This window comes from Coturnix japonica, chromosome 2, assembly GCF_054131305.1.
Source record: "Coturnix japonica strain WE chromosome 2, WE-NBRP24, whole genome shotgun sequence".
Lineage (NCBI taxonomy): Eukaryota > Metazoa > Chordata > Aves > Galliformes > Phasianidae > Coturnix > Coturnix japonica.
The window spans coordinates 17541563-17567716 of record NC_140664.1 but is presented as its reverse complement, the minus strand read 5'-3'; the positions used below and the strand labels follow the sequence as shown (position 1 = coordinate 17567716).

The 26154-nt window shown below is 43.3% G+C and overlaps 1 protein-coding gene across 1 annotated transcript in view; it reads right to left on the bottom strand.

Moving 5' to 3' along the window:
- The window catches only part of LRP12 (LDL receptor related protein 12), a 47510-nt gene extending 22344 nt beyond the window's left edge, over positions 1–25166 (bottom strand). Inside the window, exon 1 of the mRNA XM_015856031.3 lies at positions 24772–25166. Within this exon, the coding sequence (XP_015711517.3) occupies positions 24772–25144 (373 nt within the window). The 5' untranslated portion in view covers positions 25145–25166. The remainder of the gene's footprint in view (positions 1–24771) is intronic.
- Between the last annotated feature and the right edge of the window lie 988 nt (positions 25167–26154).

The following is a 26154-nucleotide window of genomic DNA, read 5'->3' as shown; positions in this document are numbered from 1 at the left end:
CACTGGTGGGGCCACACCTTGAGCACAGCATTCACTATTGTGCTCCTCACCACAGGAAAAACATTGAAGCCTTGGAATGCATCCAGAGTAAGGCAACAAAGAGTCGAGCCAGGTGATCTTGCAGGTCTTTTCCAACCTTGGTGATTCTATATAAACCGAGTGCACTACAACATCAATATACTAGATAATAGAGCAGTAATTTACATTAAAATATCAAAAATTAGCCAACTCATTATTACAGTGGCTAGACTGTTTATAGGGTATAGCTGTAATCTGGAAACATCTTCATCTCTGAGATACTTTTCTGTCTCAAATAACTTTGAAGTTTCCTGATGTTCCAAGCATGGCTACAATCTAAGTATGGACTGACTCCTGATTGGGATGGGCTGCTCCTGAAAATCCTATTTTATATAGGTCACTCCAGAAGTAGTGCTTCATATTTATTTCCATGGAAACTTCAACAGAAACCCACCAAAGATTTGGTGGCAGGGCCACCAAACATACACCTTTACTAGATCAGGTTGCCCAGGGCCCCGTCCAACCTGGTCTTGAACACCTCCAAGGACGGGGCATCCACAACCTCCCTGGGCAGCCTGTTCCAGGGCCTAACCACTCTCCTAGTGAAGGACTTCCCCCTAACATCCAACCTAAATCTTCCCTCCTTCAACTTGGATCCATTTCCCCGTGTCCTGCTATTGTCAGCCCTTTCGAAGTGCTTACTCCCCTTCCGGGTGTAGGTTCCCTTCAGGTATTGAAAGGCTGCAATGAGGTCACCCCGCAACCTTCTCTTCTTCAGGCTGAACAAGCCCAACTCCCTCAGCCTGTCCTCAGAATCCACCATGTCCTCATAATCTGCACCAATTTGTTTTAACTGACCAAATGTGAACAATAACACCAGGACACAAATCTTACAATACACTTCCATCAATAAATTGTTGATAACCTACATATCTCACCACTACAAAGTCCTTTAACAACAGCCCAACAGTAGAGTGGTCCAACAATGACAATATCCTTATAGTTATAGGAACTGGAAACATCCACATCTCCACAGAATTACAGCAAATTTCCTGTAAATGACCCTTGTCATCAGCATTTTGTGCTAATGACGGGCAGCAGTCACCCCAGCCCATCTCCTGTAGATACCCAAGGACTGTTCTGCACAGTGAGCTGCAGCAGACAGTGCTGAGGCTGAACTGCAGCTCTGCCAAACCTTTGGGAGAGCAGGGCAAAGGCTGGCTGCCTGGCTGTCACACAGCTGAGGGCATACCTGTGGTGAATCTAAAGAGATGTAATGTCTCACAGCACAGCAGGGGGGAGACCAACAGAGAAGTGAGTACTACTTCACTCCTCCAGATAAAACATGTTCAGTGTGCAACCAAAAATACTATATTGAATTATATCTACGTTACACGCGATGTGTGCAAGAAGGAAATTACACAGGATTCACCTGAATCTTGCTCATCTACAGTTTCTCATCTCTTGAACACTTTGCACTTGTATTTGTTAAACTGCTGTATGTTTAGAATTAATGCTACTGGTGCAGGGATTTACCTGCATTAGGGAAATCCCAGACAGTGAAAATTCACTGAAAGCAGCCCTGCAGAGAAGGATTTGGGGGTTCCAGTTAATGAAAAGCTGGACATGAGCCAGCAGTGTACACTTGCAGTCTGGAAGGTCAGCAGTATCCTGGACTGCATCAACAGAGGGTGGCAGCAAAGAGATGGAAGGGATTTTCCCTTCTGGTCTGTGCTTATGAGCACCCACTGGCAACACCGCATCCAGACCTGGAGTCTCCAGCTCAAGAAGGATGTGGAGTTGTTGGAGTGGGTCCAGAGGAGGCCACAACGATAATCAGATGGCTGGAACACCTCTCCTATGAAGAAAGGCTGAGGGAGTTGGGGTCATTCAGCCTGGAAAAGAGGCAGAAATTCTTTACTCACAGGGTGGTGAGGCACTGCCAGATGCTGCCCAGAGAGCTGTGGGTGCCCCATCCCTGAAGCTGCTCAAGGCCATAGTGGATGGGGACCTAGGCAGCCTGTGCTGGGGGTCAGCACCCCTGCTTATGGCATGGGGATGGAACTGGATGAGCTTTAAAGTCCCTTCCATTCAAAACAATCTGTGATTATTATTCACAATTACAACAGCAAAGAGTTACATGCCCACAGGAATATGGCTGCACAGCACACAGCAAATTCTGATTATGTGATAGAGACAGTATTTTCCATAATCTCAGATGGATGTGAGGGTACAGGAGTTTCAAGCTGCTATTTCACCCATTATAATCTACAAAGGCTTCTGAGAATATTTCTGGCTTCTCCTTTTTTTCCCACCTACACAAAACATGTCCTCCTACCACTGCAGAACTCTATTACAGAAATACAAAATTTGCCTTCCTCAGAAGACAGGAACAGAGCTACGTGTGAAACTTTAACATCATAAAGAAATTAAAGTAAATTGCCAAGTATTTGAAACTTATCCTCCTAGAACAGCTCATGAAATAAACAGTGTTATTGCTACAGGGAGCACTTCAGACTGACGTGTGGCTGAGCTGAGAGCACTTGGTCCACTGGAGCCAGGCAACCTTTGCTGTGTCTTGCACCCAGTAACGCAGCAAAGCAACAGCATTCCCAGATTCCTACAGAAACCAGTCACCACCCTTACAGGTGACACCACTTCCTGCCTTTTGAAGCCACATCATCCACTAGAGATTGAATCAATGGGGCAGCATTAAGCTATTTCGATTAACTAATCAAGGTAAGATTAGTGACCCATAGTCACATCCTGCCAACAGCCCGTTACTGCTTTCTGCGTAGTGCTTTGCATCTTTGACCAAAAACTCCTGTCAGATATCCAACCACAGCTTCTTTAAAAAAGGGCATTTTATGACAAAAGGCAACTAAAAAAGCATCGTGAGGAATAATGACCTACTTCTAAGTGTTAAATGATTAATAACCCTAGTTTAGTTGAAGAACTTTCGGAAGAGTTATTGATCAACAGTTTGCTATTATCTAGTCACATGCAGTGCTCTGTCATATGTCCTACTGGATGGCAGGAATTTCAGCTGGTCATTTGTAAAATATCACTAAGCTGTGCAGTAAGGTGTTAATTATGCTTCCAGGTAAGAGAAGAATTAAATAACCATTTGTTATAATATGAAATTACACAAGCAGCATAGCAGAAGCACTGAGACAAGGCCTTATTGCTGCGCAGCCATCAGCTGAAATCTACTAAAAGCAAACTGAGCAGAGGGACAAGATTTATTCCAAATCCCCATAACAGAACATCTGCTACAAAGGAGATACAGTGAATATATATTTTAAATTTTAAATGGTGAAAGTAAATGGTCTTGTGAAATGAGAAAGTTTTGTATAATCCAATGCCACAAAAGGATAATTAATTTCTTTAATTAAGGAAATAATAAAAATGACTAACAGATTAAACTACACTGAAATAGTGGCATATTTAAATGTGTTTATGACAAAAGCACAAAACAAGCACATAAAATGTCACTGTTAAAACAGTACTGCAAGGCATTTGTTTATAATAATGCTGTTACTTTATAATGTACCATTTTTATTTTAGGCCAACTAATGTAGTTTATTCAGGAAACTAAGACAAGAACTGGAGAATCAATTGTGCAGTTTTTAGATATATTAGAAATATATATTTAACTTTTTACAGCAACCACTATCTGACTTTTTCTAGAAGACACTAATTCATCAGACACATTCCTACTACTTATGTGTATGCAGTGCCATGGGTCACACTCTAGCCAGTCCAAAGAAAGCCCTTCAGAAGCACAGATGACATAAGCATTAAATCTTCAATGTAACTTATTTGGCTCCACAAAGCCATTCCTGCGAGGCTGCAGGACCTGTCACCACAGTCCCTCTTCCTACTATTTACCACAAGAAGTGTGATCAGCTCCTGCAGCTTCAGCTCTATGAGTGAGGCTCCACCCCAATGCTAGGCATGCCCTTCTGATTCCCCAGAGTCATTCAGTATGAGGAACACAGACTCTCTTTTTGGACTAATTAGTCACAGCATACACAACACCAACAGTAAATATTGTCATGAGACACAAAATAAAGCTTTTACAAAATTCCATCTAACCATAACGAGGCGTAGAGGCCCACAGCCCTTTACCACTGTTGCTCTTTATGCCTGTCATTGCCAGCCAAATGATGCTGGAGCATCCCAGTACCGCCCTCAGCTCCACTAGGCAGCAGTCAGTGAACATCTGGAAGATGCTGCAGGCTACAGAGCAAGCTCACACATTCCTGCTGTGTAAGTATGGCTTGGCTTCTCCACCACCTTCCATTCTTTCTCCATCCTTCTGGAAGCAGCAGCTCCCCATTGCTGTCAGTCAGCTATGCAAACAAGCAGCAGTTCTGCAGAGCACTGTTTCGGTGCAGCACATCCCTATGCTCCGGCTGTGCCAGCAGGAGGGACCTGAACAAGAGGCAGAGCAAGAAACACTTTGGAAAGAGCTTTGCACACCAAATTACCAAGATAACCCAAGGATCCTTTAGAATAGGTCCTAAGGAGAACCCAAGCAGTAACTATAGCAACTCTGATTTAATGCTGCAAGCGGAAAAAATATCATTTTGTGCCTTTTATGCAACATTATGTACAAAAATACCTGCAAATTCCACTATACAATATTTGAGCACACAGTCATAAAAACATTTTTAATTCAAGGTGTTTAGTTATTAATTTGAGAGGACTTTTGTGTGAAGGTTTCAGAAAAAAAAAACAGTTTAAGCTTCTCAGCTGTAGGGGTGGGAGAAGGGGGTGGGGGGACAGAAGAGAACCTGGGTGTTTTTCTTTTTTCCCTCACTCAAAAATTCCACAAACTATTTATAGACAGCTCCAATATACTTGGCAGCCAGCAGTGGAAATTGGAAATCTAGCAGAGACGCTGGCTCAGCTTCAACAAGATTCCTGATTTTAAGCACATAAGTAGTTCTATTCACGTCAAACCCCATACTTCTGCTCAGCCAGGTATGAAGTAAGTCCCTTGACTGACATTGCTGCCTGTGAGCCCTACGTGCCCTCCCTCAGGGTGTTAATCTGGCACAGCACTTTGGATTAGCCAGGTTGAGAGCTGGAGAAAAAAAGCAATTCTAAAAACAATGACATTGTTCAAAGCGTAACATTATAGCTAAATCTCAAATAACATAAAGGAGGAGAGGAAAAGGGAGTAGACCAGAAACTAGGGGTAAAAAAATAAATAAAGATAGGTAGGCTGTACAGTCTCTTAACTAAATTATCTTCTTGGTAAGGCTTTAACACGGACTTCAGCACCTACTGTTAACTGATTACACCCTATCATAAATGCCCATCTAACAAGGTGCCCTCCTATCCGAAAACGTACCGCTGCTGCATTACTTACAAACCTTGAAAAGCCAGTCTCTGTATTTTAAACAGCTATGTTTAAAAATAATAAAGCTCAATTATTCGTACATGTTCAGCTGCAGTAACTATTCTTTCCCTCTGAAATCTCACTTCAGAAACTAAAAGTATTTCTCATTTGAGAAGTGCTAGACTAGAGGAAAATACTGAAGTGTGGGCTGCACAGTGTGTATACAGTAGGGGGAAAAAGCATTTCAGATTTGATTCATGCTCTCCACATGCTTCATACTTTTATCTACTATAGTTTCTTTATATTGTTGCAGCAGTAAAATACCTGGCTTAGCTTTTGCTCCATGCAGGTTTAGATTGATTTCCCTTCTAAATTCCTTGTAACAGTAGGAACAAATGGTAGCAGGCGACTGTCTGCCTACACGTACAGCCAGTATACTATGAATGCAAAAAGAATAAATCCAAAAAGCATCTACAGTCAAACAGAAGATTTCAGACATAAGATGGTAAAAGCAGAGCTTCCAGTCATATATTCTTAAGATATAGTACTGCCAGTATCTCGTCTTCTTTCGAAGACTTGACTCCGTTCTGTCTTGAAGTACCAACAGAAGAAATGAAATCATTATTCAAAAACTAATACAGCAGCCATCATAAATCTAACATAAGCCTGCAGGAATGAAAGCATTATCTGCCATTACCCCAAGAATCCCTACCAGGAACCCTCAAAACATCTAAACTCGTCGTTCCAGATGACAGCATGACTCAGATTTACAACTGCTTTTTTTTCCAGTAGAGCCTTAAGTAGTGTAGGAGGACTACAGAAGCTGGGGGAGGGAAGGGGACAAGGAGAGTCACGAGGATTTTCAAGGGCTGGAAAACACAGCTCCACTGCCGTTTCTTTAATATAAGGCCTACCATCTCATGTGACCAACAGCTCAAAACAGAAGAGAAAAATACAAGTCATGTTTGTAACAAATTAAAGTAATAATAATAATAGCAGCAGCCTAGGATATGTCCTGACAATAATGGTTTCCAAAGCCAGAAAGCATTAAGCCTGTTGGCTTCATACAATAAAACCACTTGCAGAAATTGTTTTTAAGCCCTGATATAACAGATGGGTTAAGATATTACAACTCAGGCACAAGTCAAGGAAGAAATTCCATACATCTGACATATACAAAAGCAGAAAACTGATAAACCTAACTGTAATTTCAGGATTAACTGTGTTCCTAGCAAAACATCAGCCTGAGCCAACCAGGGAATACCAGAGTTAAAGAGTATCTACCCACTTACCTTCAACTCTGCCTTCACAAAGGTAAATAATTAAGAATTAGCTGCAAAACACTTCAGTTGCATCCACTGTAATTATGCAACTGAATTGAGTGCAAGCTTTTTACTAGGAAAGATTGTGAAGCAATTTCGTATCTACAATAACATACACTAAACCATACAATGCAGCATGTATGAAAATCATAAGGTACAGCGTGTTTATTGCATCTAGGAAAATACTCTCACGTGAAAGATAAAACAGTTTTCTTCCCTTCCTGCTGCTTATTGCTAGAAATAAACCTTTGATAACCCTTAAAACTTCATGCGTTTAGTTTTCTTTTTGATAAAGCACTGTTAAAGTTCCCAAGAATGATTGTTTTCTTTAATTTGCAAAAAGAAGTTCACAGAAACCACAGGCTTTACAAACACTTGTGCTGACTTGTCTATGCAAAGTCTGCCAACTGGAGCTTTAAGTTCTCCAGCACCTATTCAGAATGAAACTGAGCTTACAAAAAACGGCACGCAGTCTGCCCAGCTACCTTCCAATTCACAGGACAGAGCCTCCGTCCCTCACTAAGGCTTCACCAAAGCAGATGGGCTGCAGAAGTAACCCTGCGCAGCGTAGCTCAGCACATCGCTGTTCACACAGATTTTAACAATATGGAAAAAAACCACAAGCAAGGAGAGGAGAACTCCTAAGGGAACACAGTCTATGCCTGTTCCTTCAACTTCTGCAAAACAAGGCTTTTGGTTAATTTTGTGCATACACCCACATGCAAAATTCATTCCATTGTACACTATGAATAATTTGATCTGCTCCAGTTATAGCAGATAGAAATGGAGACGTCACTGAGTTTCGAGGGAACAACACGTAGACAAAACCATTCTCACTATTAAGACATTCAGTCCACGTAGTTGTTTCTCTACAGTTGTCAGCTTCAAAATCTTAATCACTACAATAGAAAAAGCTATTAATTGACTACCACCATTTTCTAGACTTGTTTAAACTATGCTGTTTATTACATATCCTCAGGACTTAAGAAGGATAAGGGCTGAACTTGCAGAGCTTGCCAGTCATAACACGTTGCATTCCTCAAAATACACTGCAAATGGCTTCTATTCAAGAAGACAGACTTTACACTGTTTAGGTGGATAAATAGATGGCAAGTAAGAAATTAGTTTGATTTTCTTAGTATTTTAAATAGCCAAGGCAAACTCTTGGTATGAACACACTTCATGAGTGGGCACATCTGTGTGAGAATTCTGCATGTGGCACCTTTCTGCTTTCTACAGTTGAAAACACGTTAGTTTGATAAAACCACACAACTGATAAGGGAAATATCCAGTAAAGTTTATAAACTGTAAAAATTATTTTCTTTCCAGTGTTTAATGCAAGACCCACGCGCACTTCCACTACAAACCTGTTATAGCTATGACACAAGTCTGATTCTACAGCGATAAATTTGAGGAGCTCCGTGAATATTTTCATAAGTCTGCAGTCTTCACCTATTTATATATTTTAAAAAACAGCAGAGAATCAAATATAAATCTCCAAGATTCAAAGCAGCACTTATTTCCCTCTCTTTGGAAAGCAGATCTTTTTTCTCCTGCCACATTATCTGCTGTTAGTCTTGTGATTCTTGTCCTACAAGACACTGGTGCTGTACCTCACATATTACACGTCAGAGTTTAACATCTTTGACTTCAGACAACACTCAGTGTCTAAAACAACATCTACAAAAATGAGTTTACAGAAAGTTCACCTTGTCCTCCACTTTGCTCATGGTATCTGTAAAACACAGTCACGTACTACTGATCTTTTTCCTAACAGCACAAAGAACCACTTATTGCAGTTATAGCTTTATTGTGTCAGGAACAGTATAAACAAAAACAGCAAGTATTGCTCCACAGAGCCCACTACCTTGTGGAAACTGTGTATGTTACATTTTACCAGGAAAAGGAACAGACAATTAAAAAAGCACAATACAGAAAACAATTGAAAATGTCAGCCCATGAGGTGCCAAAACTTATTCCTAATTTCTAGGAACCACAGCAGAGGCAGTAACGTTTGAGGAATCACTGAATCACCAAGGCTGGAAAAGACCTAAAAGATCCTCCAGTCCAATTGTTCACCTATTACCAATAGCTCCCACTAAATCATGTCCCTCAACACAACATCCAGTCTTTCCTTGAACACCCCCAGGGTCGGTGACTCCACCACCTCCCTGGGCAGTGCATTCCAGTGCCTGACCACCCTTTCTGAGAAGTAATACTTCCTAATGTCCAGCCTGAATCTCCCCTGCCATAGTTTGAAACCATTCCCTCTGGTGCTATCACTAATGACACAAGAGAAGAGGCCCACCCCCAGCTCGCCACAACCTCCCTTCAGGAAGTTATAGAGAGCAATGATGTCTCTCTTTAACTTAATAGGAAAACACCTATGACAGGTTTGTGCATCCCATGGAGAGTGCTACCCAGGCAGCGAGAAGCACAAAAGGAAGAACAGACACTACAGCAGCATTAATAAGTGAGAAAGCTATCAGTAAAGATCCGCTGCAGATCAATAGGATAGCAAAACCAGGTGAAACAAACAGCTGCTCAGAGCTAACATCCTTCCTTCTCCCTCGCTTCCCTCCTTGCCCAAGATTAACTGAAGTTCAAACTCCTGCACACCAAAGGTAAAGGTCTGGTCCCTTGGAAACCCTGGGAGGCATTCAGGATAGTCTCAATTATGTTATGTTGGAGGTAGCTATAGAAACAGGCAGATAGCTCATGTGAAAACAATTGTAAAAAAAAAGTAGTTGCAATATAAAGAGAGACAGTTAACACTGTCACCCCTGTATGCAATGAAAAGAAGCGCATGTGACAGCCAGAATACTTCTGAGATTGCAAAGTACTGCAGGGTGCTGGATCTTCTGCTGTCACTACCTACAAACAAGAGACTGTTGGACAGTACTATGGCTCCACAATGGCAAAATGAAGCAAAGAAATCCCTTCTGTAAAGTTGAATAAGCATCTGACTTAACACTGAGTAAAAGCGGCTGCAATTCAGCAGAGCACAGCAAGCTTTCAAGGCAGTCACGATGCAAGGAACTTTGTCCAAGAGAACAAAGTTTGTTTCAAAATGCTCCAGAGCTATGAGAATACATCCCCAAGATACAGAAATCAACACTGGTTAACTCTTGTTTCTGATAGAAATTAAATGATCACAATGAATTGCAGGTGCCCCAGTGTACAATGAAGATTCTAAGACTCTAAATGCACTTTCTGTACTTACTCTCGATAGAGCCATTAAGAAGAAAGTATTGTATAGGTCACAAGATCCTAAGTTTTATTTCATTACATTAACCTTAAGCCTGGACATCTTTCAGTTTTATATTAGGACAAAGGGGAATGGTTTTAAACTGAAACAGGGGAGGTTTAGGTTAGATATTTAAAAGGAAGTTTTTCACTCAGAGGGTGGTGACGCACTGGAACAGGTTGCTCAAGGAGGTTGTGGATGCCCCATCCCTGGAGGCATTCAAGGCCAGGCTGGATGTGGCTCTGGGCAGCCTGGTCTGGTGGTTGGTGACCCTGCACATAGCAGGGGGGGGTGAAACTGGATGATCTTTGTGGTCCTTTTCAACCCAGGCCATTCTATGATTCTATATTGCTGTTCTTAGTTCAGAATGTGAACTATTTTTTTCTCAAGCCATTGAAATGTGTACAGATGCTCCTACGTCAAGCCACATGCACATACCCCAGTGCAGCACAATCACAATCTGAGCCAGAGCACTTCACAATAAACCAGATCAATCCATACAATTGATGAGACTAGCATTATTTATCTCAGGATCAAATAAATCCAAATTTGATCTGGCAGCACTCTGAACCTTCATGTCTTAAATGTAAGTTCACAGCAATTCCAACAAGCAAACAGATTTCAGTGAAGTTATAGAGATGACCTCAATACAGGCCCATTTACAGAGGATTGAGCTGGGTCCTTCAAACCCACCTAACATTACCTTTCTAATGGAAAAGCCCTGTGGAGATGAATAGCCAAAACATAAGCGACTGATAAGGGAAACAGATCTCATGAATGCAGCCATACCCGAGGCTCTGCAGTTCCCTCAACTCCATCACTGTGCAGGTAGACAAACTGTGGCGTTCTCAGACTGATGCACATCCAGCTCCACTGACAAATGCTAGAAGAGGAGTTCATTCACACATGGTGCTCCCCTAACCCCCAAGGACCCTGCAATACTCAGGAAGAAACCAGAGCGAGCCTCAGGCTGCAGGACCTTACCAAAGGCCTCTCCCCAATGATAAAGAAAGGCGGACATAGGAGTGGAAATACATCCACACATGTTCTAGGATGGAGCTCTCATGACAAAAGCACAAACAGGAAGAGAGGCTTCAACATAATGAGAGGAATGAATGCCTTGGAGAGCAGAATGTGCTCTAACAGGTATTTCCAAAGTCCTTATCAGCATTTACTCTGACATTCCTATTCATAATTATCTTCCAGCACGTTAACCCTACACCTACGCGCCCTATCTCCACTTTTGTCTCAACAGCCTCTTTTCAGTTCTTATTCCCCCCATCTTGGCCAAAAACATTCTCACATCTGACTTAACAAAGACAAACTTACTTTCTGCTAAAAGTTTTACCAATCTGAGATTCTTTTTTTCCTGCACAATATTTAAAAACAAAACAACAACGGCAACAAAAAAAAAAAGGACTTAAAGGTGTGGGAAATCAAAATGTGTTCCTGCTCTCCCACCTGACAGCACTATAGGGAGGGACTCTGCATGGCTGAAGGCCAGTCCCGCTGGTTGAGTAATTGCTGCCCAGCCCCGCTGTCCACCCAGCTCACAACTCTGTACTCCAAAAACCACGTGAGTTGATCACTTCACTCACTCCCTGTGTAACCTGGCTGAGCATCACCCTGAGACCAGCTCCCAGTGCATTATGCAGCGTAAGAGCAAACACGTGCATCTGTACATTCCCATCAACTGCTCAACACTTTGCACTTATTTCTAATGCATTTGGGAGAAGAGCAGCAGCCCCTAAAATCCAGTTTTAATTTCATAATAACATATATATTTTTACTAGCATTCCAACACAAATACTTCCTGGAAAAATTACCTGCTATTAAATGAGAATAGAATCCACACAGAATATAGTAATTACTGAGAAAAAATATTTTATGTTTCTGCTTCCAATGCCATGTTTCCTTCAACTGGCCTGAAGGTCTCCAAGCAGCAGCAGATCCCACCCCTAAGCTTTTCTGAAGAAATCTGCATGCATTTACTTTAGAAGGAATAGCTTAAATTCACAGTGGGTTGTATTTCATATGAGCAGAAGGGGACTGGAATTTTGGGAATGAGAGAAGTCAGTTAGTAGTTACATCTGTAAAACCAGACAGGGACGGATGGGAGCTGATGTTTTAAATACTCTGCGCCAGGACAAGTTTAGGTTGGATATTAGGAAGAACTTCTTCACAGAAAGGGTAGTTAGGTACTGGAATAGGCTCCCCAGGGAGGTGGTTGAATCGCCATCCCTGGGTGTGTTTAAGAGCCGTTTGGATGTGGTGCTCAGGGATATGATTTAGTGTAGGGTTGTTAGAGTTAGGGTTCTGGTTAGGCTGCAGTTGGACTTGATGATCTTAAAGGTCTTTTCCAACCTGGGTAATTCTATGATTCTACTCTAATAGAAGGAGTGCTGTTCTCAAGTAGCCTCTTTTCAGCTCCATGACTAAAATTCAACAACTGCATCCTTCCCTAAAGGGTGCCGTTCATACTTGTACACCTTACGACCACCCCTCAGCCTTTATCTCCCCTCCTCTGAGCAGTAATTGTCCAGATCCAAAGTCCGCCTCCAGTATATGTGTGCTGGGTACATTTGAGGACATGACACAATGGAGCTGCAGCCATTTCAGCCAACAGACTAGTCTGCCTACACTGGTGACAGGTTCAGATCAGTAGCCACATCCCTGTTGCCTCTCATTCCATTAATAAGCTTGCCTTTTCCCAACACTGAGACTCTGCCTTAGCCAAGCCCATTCCCCAAACTACACACAAAATAGGAAGCAATGAGAAAAATGGGAAGTAGCAAACACTATTCATGAACAATTACGGAGCAGCGATTAAATTTCTGTGCTTCAGCTTCTACCCTGTAAACAAGAACACTTCACAGGAATACTATTAGAGAGAGGGGTTATTAGTCTATCTTAATACTTAATCCTCAGATAATAAAGAGCTTTTAGGCAATTACAAACAGAGCATTTTGAAAGGAAAAGTATTCTTTGAAGGTTTGTTTCCATGCAAGTCCTACCAGAAAAGCTCCACAAATTTAGGTGTGAGTCAGGTTAACAGGATCCTTCCAGTGTAAGCCCACTTTTAAGAAAGTTTAGCACCAGGAAGTCCCTGCTTGATGTATAAATTCCCTCTTAGAAAGAGGTGCCACATGTGCCATAACAGCCAACCAAATCTCAAATAGCAGCTATTTTCTGGGGCTCTCAAATCCATCCAATGTACAAGTGAAACAAACTGACATGTGAAGAATGGGATGAAAAATGCTTTGGAAAACAGCTATGTGCAAAGATACTAGTATTTTATGTTAATACCCTTTACCACATTTGACAGGCAGTTGTATTCTTTCAGATGTAGCTCCTTTTCAATTTGCATGAAAAGCATTGTTACACTTGTGCATTGATGAAAGCAGATTACATCGTTTACAATTCCTTACTGGCAACTCTGCCCAATGAATAATAATAAGCCACAATTTAAGAACATTGGTTTCAGCTTGTATTCACTACTGACAAAATGGAAGAGGATATCATTGCGAGAGGTACAGTTCTGGGAAATAAGCGAAGCCTGGAACATTTCATGATAGGAGTTTTCCATTCTTCATCTCGTATTGATAGCACGTACAAATACTGCTTTCTAAAATTAGGAAGTACTCTGAAGTTTATAAAGATGCAAAATTGAAGAGAGCAGCTTATTTGCGATGAAGTGCACGCTGTGAAGACAGAATACTTAAGTTCTTGCGCTGTTTATACTTCACCACTGATTGTTACTCACTTGACTATTTACTTGATTTTTGCTTTCTGCATCACAGAATCACAGAATGACCCGGGTTGGAAGGGACCTCAAGGATCGTGTAGTTCTAATCCCCTGCTTGGCAGGGCCACCAAACATACACCTTTACTAGATCAGGTTGCCCAGGGCCCCGTCCAACCTAGTCTTGAACACCTCCAAGGACGGGGCATCAACAACCTCCTTGGGCAGCCTGTTCCAGGGCCTAACCACTCTCCTAGTAAAGAACTGCAGACATCCACTAACTGTACTGACTTGTACGTGGCTTCTGCCATTATCAATGTTGGGACACCAAGACAACGTGGTTTCTTCAGAGATCTGTACCCACTCCTGTAGTATTTTACCCAGTTCAGTCCCAAGAATGTCAACTGTTTGTCTTGCTGCAGCTGAAAGTGATGGTACAAGACATTTCTGTTGGCCTTCCTCCTCTCAACGTGAAAAAAACAACAAAAAACTGAAGCAAACTGTAGAGCTTTCCCACCTAAAACAAAGACAAATGGCCTACAGTAAGCCTGGGCAAAGTTTTCAAGTGCAGCCTTTTATAAACATGATTCTGAATTAATAAGCACGCCAGTACAAATTCCTATGGTTTCTAATTAATTTCTCTGCTTGTAATCATGAAACTGCAGGTAAAAGTTTTACTTCATTTTTGAAAGCAGTTCACTTTGATTTGACTTTAACCTTACTGGTGCCAACAGTAAAATTTACACTGATTATAACAAAGCACAGCTAAGTCAAGGCTGATCTTGGATTAATTCCACACTTTTATTTTTTTTCCTATAGATATATGTGTGTTTGTAACAATCACAGGACTGATTAGTATTTACATACAGTCATATGCATGTCAGAAAAACAAAGGCTTACTTTGATTTTGTCAACATAGCACCAGCAGAATGACAAGTGAGGCAATGACTAACCTCACTAAGGCAGGGCTAAGAAAACAATCAACCAAAGGAACAGGAGCCCTACCACTGCCTAAACATAAAGAGCGTAGAGTTGGCTTAGGAAACCAAGTTGGTGCATTAATGACAGCAGTTCTTAGCCTGGACTTAGCCAAGGGCTGTGTGTCTCTTGAGAAGTTTAACTCTGAAGAATACAGTGCTACAACAGCAAACACTTCACTCTATATCTGTAGAATCATTCCACAGCTTAAATAGCTATGGATTTCCTTTCTAAGGACTATAGTTTGAAAAGGAAAACGTGCTTAGGTTTCAAAGCATTAAGTCTGCTGTGAAATAAATAGTTAAAAATTACGTATGCAGGAGATGTTTCACTCTATTAAAAGCCTACCTGATAAAAAAAATCCAACACTTGCTCCTACACCCGTTTTAAAGAAAAGCACGGAGTGTTAAAATAGCAAGAAATATGACATAGCATGGTGACAAGTAGAAGATCAATGTCAGACATAATGCCTACATGTTCAAATTTCTATTTATCTGCTTTTATGTAGTAATAAAGCATATAGCTCAGTTAAGTACACATCCTTTCTCTTTAATAGCAGATTTCCAGATATAGGCAGAAGAGTAGGCCCAGAACAATGGAACTCCATGAACTGCAAACAAACCCCATCATACGTCTAAATAAATTAAGAAGTCTACAGACACTTCCTTACATATACAGCAATAACTTATAAATTGTGTGCAACCATTCTCAACTTTAAAGCTATTCCAGCTCTCCTTGCCCTCTGAATACATCATCTCCCTTGCAAAAAAAATAAACAAGTGTTTGATGCAGTCATTTTACTTAAATAACACATTCTCCGTTTCTCACACGTGGTGTTTATTTCAAATTAAGTGCTTTGAACAATTTATTGACTCCCAAGTGTGCAGTATGGTCAGCAAGTAGGATCTCAAATTAAAAACGAAATTCAGATTTAATTTGGCCATTAATCATATCTAAAAGCTATTGCATTTTATGGTGAATTTTTTCATACCTAAGGCTCAAAATAGCTACCCAGAATTCAGGTCCATCTCCTTTGCAAAACCACAAACTAGGGAGAGTTCCAGAAACTTGGTGAGAGGGATTCAAATACATGCTTACTTCTTGGTTCCATGTATGTATGCCTGGTCTCCACGCTTTTACTTAACATTTCAAGACAGACGTACAGCTTAATCACGCAATACTGGTTCTAAAAAGTCAGTGTCCAGCACTAAAAGGACTATTTGTTAGCTGGGAGTGCAGACAGGGGTCTCTCAGTTCACCGTGCAGTTCTGGCTTCAGAGGGATGTCACCACACAGAGCAGCTTGCATCTCCCTTTTCCAAGCCTAAGCCATATAAAGCATAAAGGCCCTGCTAGCAGCAGTAACACCCCAGACTTCCGTAACAGAAGAAGAAAACCAGCAAGTTAGAATTGTGGAATTAACAAGAGCATCAGAGCTCAGTTTTAGCATGGCAGACTGCCATTTATGTTAGAATTACAGTACCACTGATGTTTTCCTACAGGACACAAAGGTGACAGGCACATCAGATAACCACACATTGGGGTTAGGAAGGAAAAAGCCAAACAGCACCTGGGCCACAGGCACTGCTAAGTGCTGGATGAGCACCACCAGGGAGGTTGGCAGCAGCTGGACTGGTGGAACAGGCAGTGCTGAGGCACATCAGCATTACAGCAGTTGAAGAGCACAGAACGGCCTAATGCCAGCATCAGAGAGAAAGAGGAACGTGTGTCAGGGTCACAAAAAGAGATGTTTCAAATTGCTGATAAAAGCCAAATGTTGAGTTACTACGACCCTCTAAGATCTCTGTTCATTTACTTATGCCTTCTAAAGCACTGCTAAGAATCAGGATGTCAACGTTCCTGTGACATTCGCTTGCCTGAGTGAACTCACATAACCTGAGAGCAGGACTTTGGGATACCCCAGGTTCTCTTGAACTCCAACCCCTTTTCTTGGCTGCTGGTAACTCCTAGGAGTACCAACTTACAGCCATCAGATGTTCACTCAGTCCTATGGCACACCTTACAATAAAAAAGTAAAACAGTACCAAAACCAGTTCCCTTACACTCATTTTCACAGCCTCTTCAGTAACAGCTGCTCTCCCTGACACCTTGTACCTCTGTATTAAAGAATGGCTCTGCCTCTGAATTATTTGAGTTGAAAGGGCCATAAAAGGGTCCTCTAGTCCAACTTCCCTGCAATGAACAGGGGCACCTACAGCTAGGCCAGAGTGCTCAGAGCCCCATCCAGCCACCAACATGCCTTGAAGACTTTACCTTCTCTGCAGCCTTTCAGTACCTAACAGAGCCTATAAACAGGAGGGGAGTCAACTCTTTACAAGGGTAGATAATGGCAGGACAAGGGGAAATGGTTTTAAGTTGAAGGAAGGAAGATTTACGTTACAGGCCAGGGGGAAGTTCTTTACCAAGAGGGTGGTGAGGTGCTGGCACAGGCTGTCCAGAGAGGCTGTGGATGTCCCATCCCTGGAGGTGTTCAAGGCCAGGTTGGATGGGGCCCTGGGCAGCCCAGTCTAATATTAAATGTGGAGGTTGGCGTCCTGCCTGTGGCAGGGGAATTGGAGCTTCATGATCCTTGAAGTCCCTTCCAACCTGGGCCATTATGGGATGACTTTCCAGTCTTTCTTTCTCTTGCCATCCTCACTTTCCAGCCTTCAAGAACAATCTCTAACAATGGAACTGGTTGCTCTAGTTGCATCCCTGGATAAGAAATATATGTTAAAGAGCTCTGATGAGGGAAGCCATTCCTATTGATCACCAGCTATCCAAGGCAAACCCAAACATCACACACAGCTGCATGGTGGTGAGATCAACACACTGGTGACCAACAGTTACACCATTCATTTTCCTGACTTGCCAATGGCCATTATTTGGGAAAATTTAGATTGGTGTTTGCATCACGGAAGGAGATGCCTCATCACATCTTCACACTTACAAATAACCAACAGCTGGAGGAAAAAGAAGAAATATGAACATTCCCCAGTTCAGTTACAAATATTTCCCTACAGTTTGCACATCTGAATTAAATCCCTGCATTCTCTCTCTGAGCAGCTCTTTAGAAGTGAGCAAATGGAAAACTGTAATTGCTTAGCAGTGTGAAGAGCAGAGTGCAGTAAACACAAGAATGCAACAAATAAAACAGCGTGTTAATTAGAACTCTAGAATCGTTCTCTCTGAAAAGGCTTCCTTCAGCTACATCTGCAGGAAAACTGGGATAGGAGCTCAGGCCTCTACCTAATGCTGTGCAACAGGACGAACATTTCTATGTATAGGATTTACTTAGCGTGTGATGCGACCCTATTCGTTAGCATTCTCAGTCTCAGTTACTACAGCACTCCTACTTCAAGTCTTCATTTTCTTTTATATCCAAAATACTCAGAATTTAATCTTGCGGAACTAAAACACGCTGTAAAGACAAACAAACTCATTCTTAGATTCCAATACGCTTTACGAGGTACAGAAAAAGATGCTGACAAAACTCTAATGAAACTTCATACGCAGCTGAAACTTAGGAGCCAACACATGAACATGAGCACGTGCCTTCCCCTCTTCAAAACCTATTAATAAAATTTCAGTTTTCTGTTCTCAATCGCTCACTCCAGTTACTAAGAAGTTCTTCTACAAGGAACAGTTCTTTCATGAGTAGGATCACTAGAAAGATGCACAGAGTAGAACAAACTTATTACAAGTATGACAGTACAGAGTAGATGGAAGAAAATATTGCTCATGAGAAACCTATTTTCACAAATTGTGCTTTCAGAGAGACCTGTAATAACGAGCTGGCATGGGAAAACTAAGTTACAGAACTTCTAACAGAGGGGTTTTCTCCCTAAAGTTTAACCTTAAGCAACTTCATTAGAGTCCCGCTTCACACCAGAACATGCTCACACTGCTTGTTAAAGAATCACTTTCTTATCTGCTGTCTGCAACTGACATAAGAATTCTGCTCTTTGCTACACAAAGTCCCGGGGACTTCCCCTTCATAGAGGAAACATTACAGACACGCATCAGGAGGGTGAAAATATGCAACTCAGAGCCTAAAAAACAAAGCTCACTGCCACCACATGCAAAGATGCAGCTAGTTCACTTTCATTGCTCTGCTGAAAGTCTGTTGCCCACAGTAACAGTGAGAAAGTTCAGCTCTCTTGCATCAAACAAATTTCCACCAGCAACTAGAGGTATCTGGGGAAGTACCTGGTAAGTCACAAGATGCTTCAGTGGAAAGTCACATCATCCTATATGACAACTCAAGATGCAAAACCAAATGTCACACAGAAACATTTTCCCCCCTTCTCTAAAATAGGTTAACCTTTAGATTGTTAATTTCCTTTTGGCTTTAATTATTGCTTTCTAACTCACTTTTGATCTAGAAACAAATAAGGGCAAATTAAACAATCCTCTTTTTCTTCCCCTGACTGCTTCCAGAAAGTTGACCCTCATGGCACTGATGAGAAAGTTATCAGCAGTTCTCTAAGCCTAAAATTCAGGCTGTCAGAACAGACGGGCAAAAAAAATCTCATGGATCAGTTCTAGATATATTTGCCTCGCTAAAGAGACTTTCTCTCATCTATGGGTTAACACACAACAAAAGTTCAAGTACATCTAAATGTAACACAGATAAACAAGTCAGGACCAATATTCAGAGTAAGGCCTGTGGAAGTACTTGCTTCCACCTACCTGCTACACTGATTTAGTGTTTAAGGACAGATATGCACAAGAACCAGTTCTGTGTACTTCAATGCAACTATCAACTTCAGGGTAACAAAACATTCATAATGGTTCCATTACAACAGTGGTAAAAACTCAACTGCAGAAAACACTCAAGAGCCAGAACAACACAGCTTTTCAGAGCACAGTATCACACAGCCTGCAGTATAAACCACTGGGTGCTTTACTTCTGCTGGCAGGAAGAACACAGGAACTTGGACCTACAACCACTTTCTATGATATTAAATACGTTGGTACCCAAGTTTATTTATTTCTAAAGCAATGTCAACTAAGTAGGTTGAATCTTACCAAGAGGCAGACACGTCAGTAATAACTGGTGCTGTAAAAGGTTACAGCTAGTAATTCTCAGCTGAATACAAGCACTACTGTATGAACTGTGAAACAGCAAAAAAACTCCAAGCTTGCTAACAAATCACATTCTCATTAATGCCTCACTGTCCATCTCAGCTGTGCCAGCATTCAGCGTCACTATTAACTGTCTGGGACAATATAAATGGAGCAGTGACACTGGAAAATGCAGTCTAGAAAAGTAAAAACATCTTATACACGTAGTACAGATTGTACCCATGAACAAAAAAGTATCCAAGGGAATGAGTTTCATGCTGAACAAATATGAACAAATTCTTTCTGCAGCTTAAGAAACTATGATAAAAGGCAAATGTGTGCAGCACCTCACATATCAACAATATCAATCTTAAGAACCGGAGGCTGAACTAGATGATCTTTTGAGGTCCCCTCTATTCCCTGACATTCTGTGACACCATGTTTCTGTTCATGAAACAGAAGACTGATCATAATTGCAAGTCTTAGCCAGGTCAAACAAAAAAATAAGTTTAGCGCTTAGTTGAAAATAATACAGCTAGTACATACAGTACAGCTATTTGATGGTGAAAGGCGATTGGGTGAAACAAAGGAGTCCAACAGAATCACCTGCAGAACCCACCCAGCACTAACCCAGCAGTGCGCTTCATCTCCCAGCAAGGACAGAAAGAAGCTGGAGAAGCCAAGCTAATTATGTGTTTTGCTCTGATGACAGCAATGGAGTCATGTGGCTTCTGTCCTCATTCCAGTTACGTCTTCGCTCTTCCTCCAGCTGAAGGTGTTCTCATTCAAGGCATGCTTACAATCACACCAATTAGATTAAATTTGGAAATTCTTTTTGATAAGAGGATGTCTATGTTCTGTTTTCTTCTTCTCCTTTCAAACTAATGTTACTTTAAATACTGCCCATAAGATCTCTTTTGCCCAGAGAGGCCGTGGATGCCCCATCCCTGGAGGTATTCAAGGCCAGTTTGGATGCAGCCCTGGGCAGCCTGGCCTAGTATTAGACATGGAGGTTGGTGGCCCAGCCTGTGGCAGCAGGTTTGGAGCTTCATGATCCTTGAGGCCCCTTCCAACCTGGGCCATTGTGTGATTCTCACAGATACAGACCTGACTGGCGGAGAGCAGCCAGCTGAATGACTTGCACAACTTGACCGATGATAAACTTATCAGACAATATTAGTTTCTATGCCATTAAAGTTAGGACATTTCCCTTCAAAGACTATGAAACCACTCTAATATGTTAAATGCGGCAGTTTTGCCAATAATAAGATTTACAGCTTAGCAAAATGTATTTGTCCAGCACATCACAGATGTATCACTAAAAAGTGATATTCAGGACTTTAAGGTACAATCATTTCCAAAGCCAAGTCGTTCCTTTAGGACAGCATGTTCTGGCTTCACAGAGCAACTCCTTCAGAAAATTAAATAAACGGGTTGGCAGGCTCTTTGCTTACATGACTCAAACTATTCTTTCAAACAAGGTGAATGAACCTGGGAAGCGTTTAATTCTTCCTCACGTCATCATGAGCAAACTGACATGTAACTTAAATTTGGGTCCAGGCCAGTAAAATTTAACCTGCCTGGTCTTAAAACCAAATAAACGATGCATTATATACACAATCACATTATAATCTCAAGCAGTGCCTGCATTACAGAAACCTGGAACGCTACTAATCCAGAACTAAGTATTTTAACGCTTATATAATAATAGCATGTTCTCTTCCCCCCCAAGCCATGGGTCAAAATAACATGCTATATAATAATGCTATTGCATTGCAACCTTAGTAATCACAGAATGACCCGGGTTGGAAGGGACCTCAAGGATCATGTAGTTCCAACCCCCCTGCCTGGCAGGGCCACCAAACATACACATTTACTAGAACAGGTTGCCCAGGGCCCCGTCCAACCTAGTCTTGAACATTGAAACAATATTGAATTGAAACAACATTTTTTCAATTACAACTTTTGGGAATTGTCATCTTCTGACTTCTAATGATTCTCAGTCAGCAGCGCTCCAGTGATGCTCAGTCAGCAGTAAAGCCAATCCCTTCCTGTAGGTGTAAGAGAATGAAGACTGATCTAGAACATGCCACCACTTCCTACCTTGGAGCTGTTTCAAGCATACATTCCAATTGCTGCACTTTTATGTTATTCTCATCACATCTGCTGAAGCCAGAAACAGTGGGAAATTTACCAGCTGTACATCAGTGTTGATAACTACCAGCCCTACAAAACACAGCAAAAAGCCTGCTGTGGTCTTCTGTCGAGTGGGACAGAAATTGACATAAACGCAGTGGGATGACAGCTACAGTTAAGATAATGAAAAACCTCAATTGAAGTAAAGGAGAGGTGAACACCCACACCTTCAGCCCACAGTGCCAACGAAGACAGCCCAGCTTTTGCACCTTGTCACCTGAAAGACTTTCTGTAACGCAGCCTCTGCTCTCCAACACCGATCTCTCCCTGACTGGTCCTCAAAACGCTCCTGAAAACACTGTGTTAACGGTGTCTGTAAGATATAAACCGCCATCCTGTCAAGGGTTAAACAAAAATCAAACAACACAGGAATCCAGTTCTCTAATCCAAGCTGATGTTTTAACAAGGAAACAAAATTCATTTGATTTCCAGCTAATCAATCATCAGACTCTGTTCTGAAAAACACTGCCCTCAAGAGAACGACACCAATTTCTCAAACAATATTTTTCCCCTAAAGAAACCGCTTCATGCCATATACAGTCTTTGTTTTGAATGCAAGCAACTGCCAGGGCCTTTGAGATATGCAGAAATGTCTTCATATTTGTCCCAGCAAAAGCAACACTGGAGTTATAAAGAGAAATGTACAATGACGTATTTATTGGATATAAAATTCCCAAGTCAACAGGTAGGCCCGTTATAACAAGAGATAAATACCACGGTCTAATATCCCACCAAGCTAAAATTCTTGTTAGTCAGTGCTATTCCAATATTTCACACATCAGTATTCCTCCTTCTCAGCTTTTTATAATTACAGTCATCATCAGAGGGAAGGTTTGAAAAAAAAAAATAAAAATCACTAACTACAGGGAAACAGAGAAACATTCTCCAGAGAGCTCAAGGCCCACATATCAACCTCCATGAGTTTTGTATTATAATTAGTGGAAAATTCTAGGCATTAGAGCTGCGCAATCATATAATGAAAGTCATCAAAGTGAAGCACTACTGCTCTTCCAAGCATGTGTTTACCCTGAATGCTGCCTCGTGTATTCAACGCCTTCACATGCAGTAGCATTATGATATCTACAAGGCTCTGCTCAGCATCAACATCTCCGTCCAGAGCTCTGCTGCCAGTAGCGCCCTGGTCAAATTCGTGTTGGTAGTTTAGTTTGGTTTGGGAGAGCTAAAAGCAGTTGTACAAGAAGGCAGTGCACTTTAACAGGGAATGCTTCCCACTTTCCTCTCCCCAAATGAACAGGACAAGCTGAAGAGAAAGCTACAAATCGGCCTTGCTATACAGCCATCGCTCACATTCCTCTTAGATGCTCAGATTAGGGAACAAGAAAGTTCCTTCAAGCAATGAAATGGATCAGAACATTTATAACAAGAAGCTGTAGGGAGAAACTAAACTTCAGGAAAAGAAGGACGCTGGCTGAAGGCAGGTTCTGCCTCCTTCTACCAGCAAAGGTTATGGGAGGCAAAAGAAATGATGAAGCCCTTGTTGTTGGTTAAACTTTGGAAAGCTTGAATTGAAGGTTCACTGAAAACATTACTCAGCACAATTTGTACTCGGTTGAGCTTTTTAGTAAAACAAGCAAAACCTGACAACTATCACATCTAACAAAACTGTGCTGGTTGTTTAAGTGTTACAGTGGAAATGCCGAAGAATCACATGCTGAATCTAACTACTGAAGTCAAGCTGCTGAGGTTTATCACAGTAATTCTGCCTTTTCGTTTTGGTTGTAGCAAATACAACAAAAGAAATTATATTTATTAAAAGCCTCTGCACAGAAGTGACATTTCTCAAGCACGCAAACCTAAGGTCAGCTGAACATGCCCAGAGCTGAGACTTTCACAACTGTTTCCTGCTCAACCTTCTGCTCAACAAATGATGCGTTTATCAGTGAAATGATAACTGTTACGAATTTATGCTGTGTGCCCATACTCAGGAGCTTGCAATCCTACTCACAGCACAGACACGTGCTGGACAAGGCTTTATGCACAGACAAAACCGAGCATCTCAGCCCGTAGGTCCACATTCCTAAGCAGCAAAATGACTCCAAGTGAACACGCTCAGCTCGTGCTGGAAGCAGAGGCGTTACTCAGGGCCGGGCCGCTGCCTGACCTCTGCACACAGGGCAGTGCCTGCTCCGTGCTGGCACCGCCTGCGCTCAACTTCATAACACAGCGAGCTCCGGGAGGGCCCAGGGGCAGCTCTACCGCTCAGCATCTGGCGTTTGACCTATTATGTCACCGGGCTACTTACGTACTGCAAAACACAACATAAGCACATTCACCGACGCGTTTATTAAGTGTTTTTCACTAGCAGCTTTGTTTAAAGAGGGCTTTGCGATCGTGCCAAAAAGGCACTGCGTGCACCAAGTGAGAAAGAGCTGAACAAAAGCTCCTCGGAGGTCCCCAGCCGTGCGACGAGGCCTAAGCGCAGGGGGCCACAACCCGACGGCTCGGAGCCCACTGCCCCCTCGGCACTGCGAGGGCTCGGGCTGCGTGTGTGTGTGTGTGTGTGTTTGTGTTTGTGCAGTCGGGTACCAACTCCGGAGTTCCCGGCCACTTATATCTGCGGAAGGTAAAGACGGGGGCGGCCGGGACACATCCCGCTCGCAGGACCTCCCAGAGGAGATTACCACCCCCACCAGAACGGAGAAATAATGTTAAAACCGCGAGCGGCGGAACGGGGGAGGGTGGAGCGGGGGGGGATAGAGGAGGGGGCGGGGTAGCGCTCCGGGCCGAGCGCCGGGACCGGGCCGCGGGCAGAAAGGCCGCTTTGTTCGCCCTGCCCGCGGCGGGCGGCCCGGAGCCGGGGGCGGAGGGGTGGCGTCACGCCCGGTACGTACCGCAGCAGGAGACGAAGAGGAGCAGGAGCTGCGCGGACCTCCAAGCCGGGAAGCCTTCCGAGCTCCCCCACGAGGCCATGCCACCGGCCCGCGGCAGGCGACGAGAGCACGACCCGCCGCCGCCCCCCACACGCAGCCGGAGCCGCCGCCGCCGCCGCCGCCGCCGCGAGAGGGGCCGAGCGGAGCCCCGTCCCGCGCCCGCCGGAGCCGCCGCCTGGGGAGCGCTAGCGGCCCGCGCCCGCCCGCCTCTGTCGCCCGCCCGCCCGCGGAGCCATGAGCCGCCGCCGGCCTCGGCCTCCTTCCCCCGCGCCGCGCCGCTTCCTCCTCCCCGGCTGCGCTCCGCCGCGGCTGCGCACTGCCGGCCCGAGCGCATGCAGTCGCCCCCGGCAGCCGCGGGCCGGGCGGGCGGAGCGGCGGCCCCAGACGGCGGAGGGGGGGGGCGGGCGTCCTGTCCCCGCCCTGCCCCGCCTCGCCCCGCCTCTCTCTCCTCCTCCTCCTGCAGCCGTCGCCGTGTTTCGGTTCGTCCTCAGCTGTCTCGGGGTCGTCCCCGCTGTCGCTCAGCCGAAGCTGCGTTCCCGGGGCGGGCCTGTGACAGACTCGAGCTGAGTGAGGCGCGGGGACGCCGGGCAGCTGCTGCTCTTCAGCTGCAATTTAATAAGCCAGTCCTGGAACTGGTGTGCGAGCTGAAGGGGGACTGCTCCAAACGTACAGCACCCGACACTGCCTTCCGACACTGTAAATGTCTGTGTGTCTGTCTGTGCTTACCCACCCTGCACCCACTGACGGCGTTATTTTCCTGCTTCACAGTTACCTGGCACTCTCAGATGCCTGAGTATCGAAAACAAAGTGGGATTTGCAGTGTGATTTCTATATTTATCTTGAACTCTGTAGTGTGTGTCGCAGACTTGGAGAAGCGTTTATTGCCTGAAGTCTTCTCAATTCTACTGTGTGAACGGATTCATTTAAAAAGTAAAATTATCATTCCTGACAAGAACAAAAACTGCTGACACAAAGTAGGGCTCCATCCGTACATCTTGAGAACAGATGTCTGGTGTCAGAGCAGAGCTCTTGCTCCACAGAAGGTGATGGCTGTGGGAACTGCTTTATACTATTTTTCTTTATTCCATTCTTCATTCATTCACTCTTCTCTGATTTCTCCCATGTCTACTTCTCAACCCCTACCCTGTTTTGGAAGGAAGAACACTGGGAGGAGTGTCTTTCTGGGGGACAGGAAATAGGTAGCTTTAAGGATGAGCATCTGGAAGAAGATGAAGTGTCAGTGATAGTCACCATAGAAGGAAGGCAAACCGGACGAGCCTGAATGCTGCCTGACACTGAGAAGCTGTAGCTCCGGAAACTCCCCGAATTAGAGATGATATCATC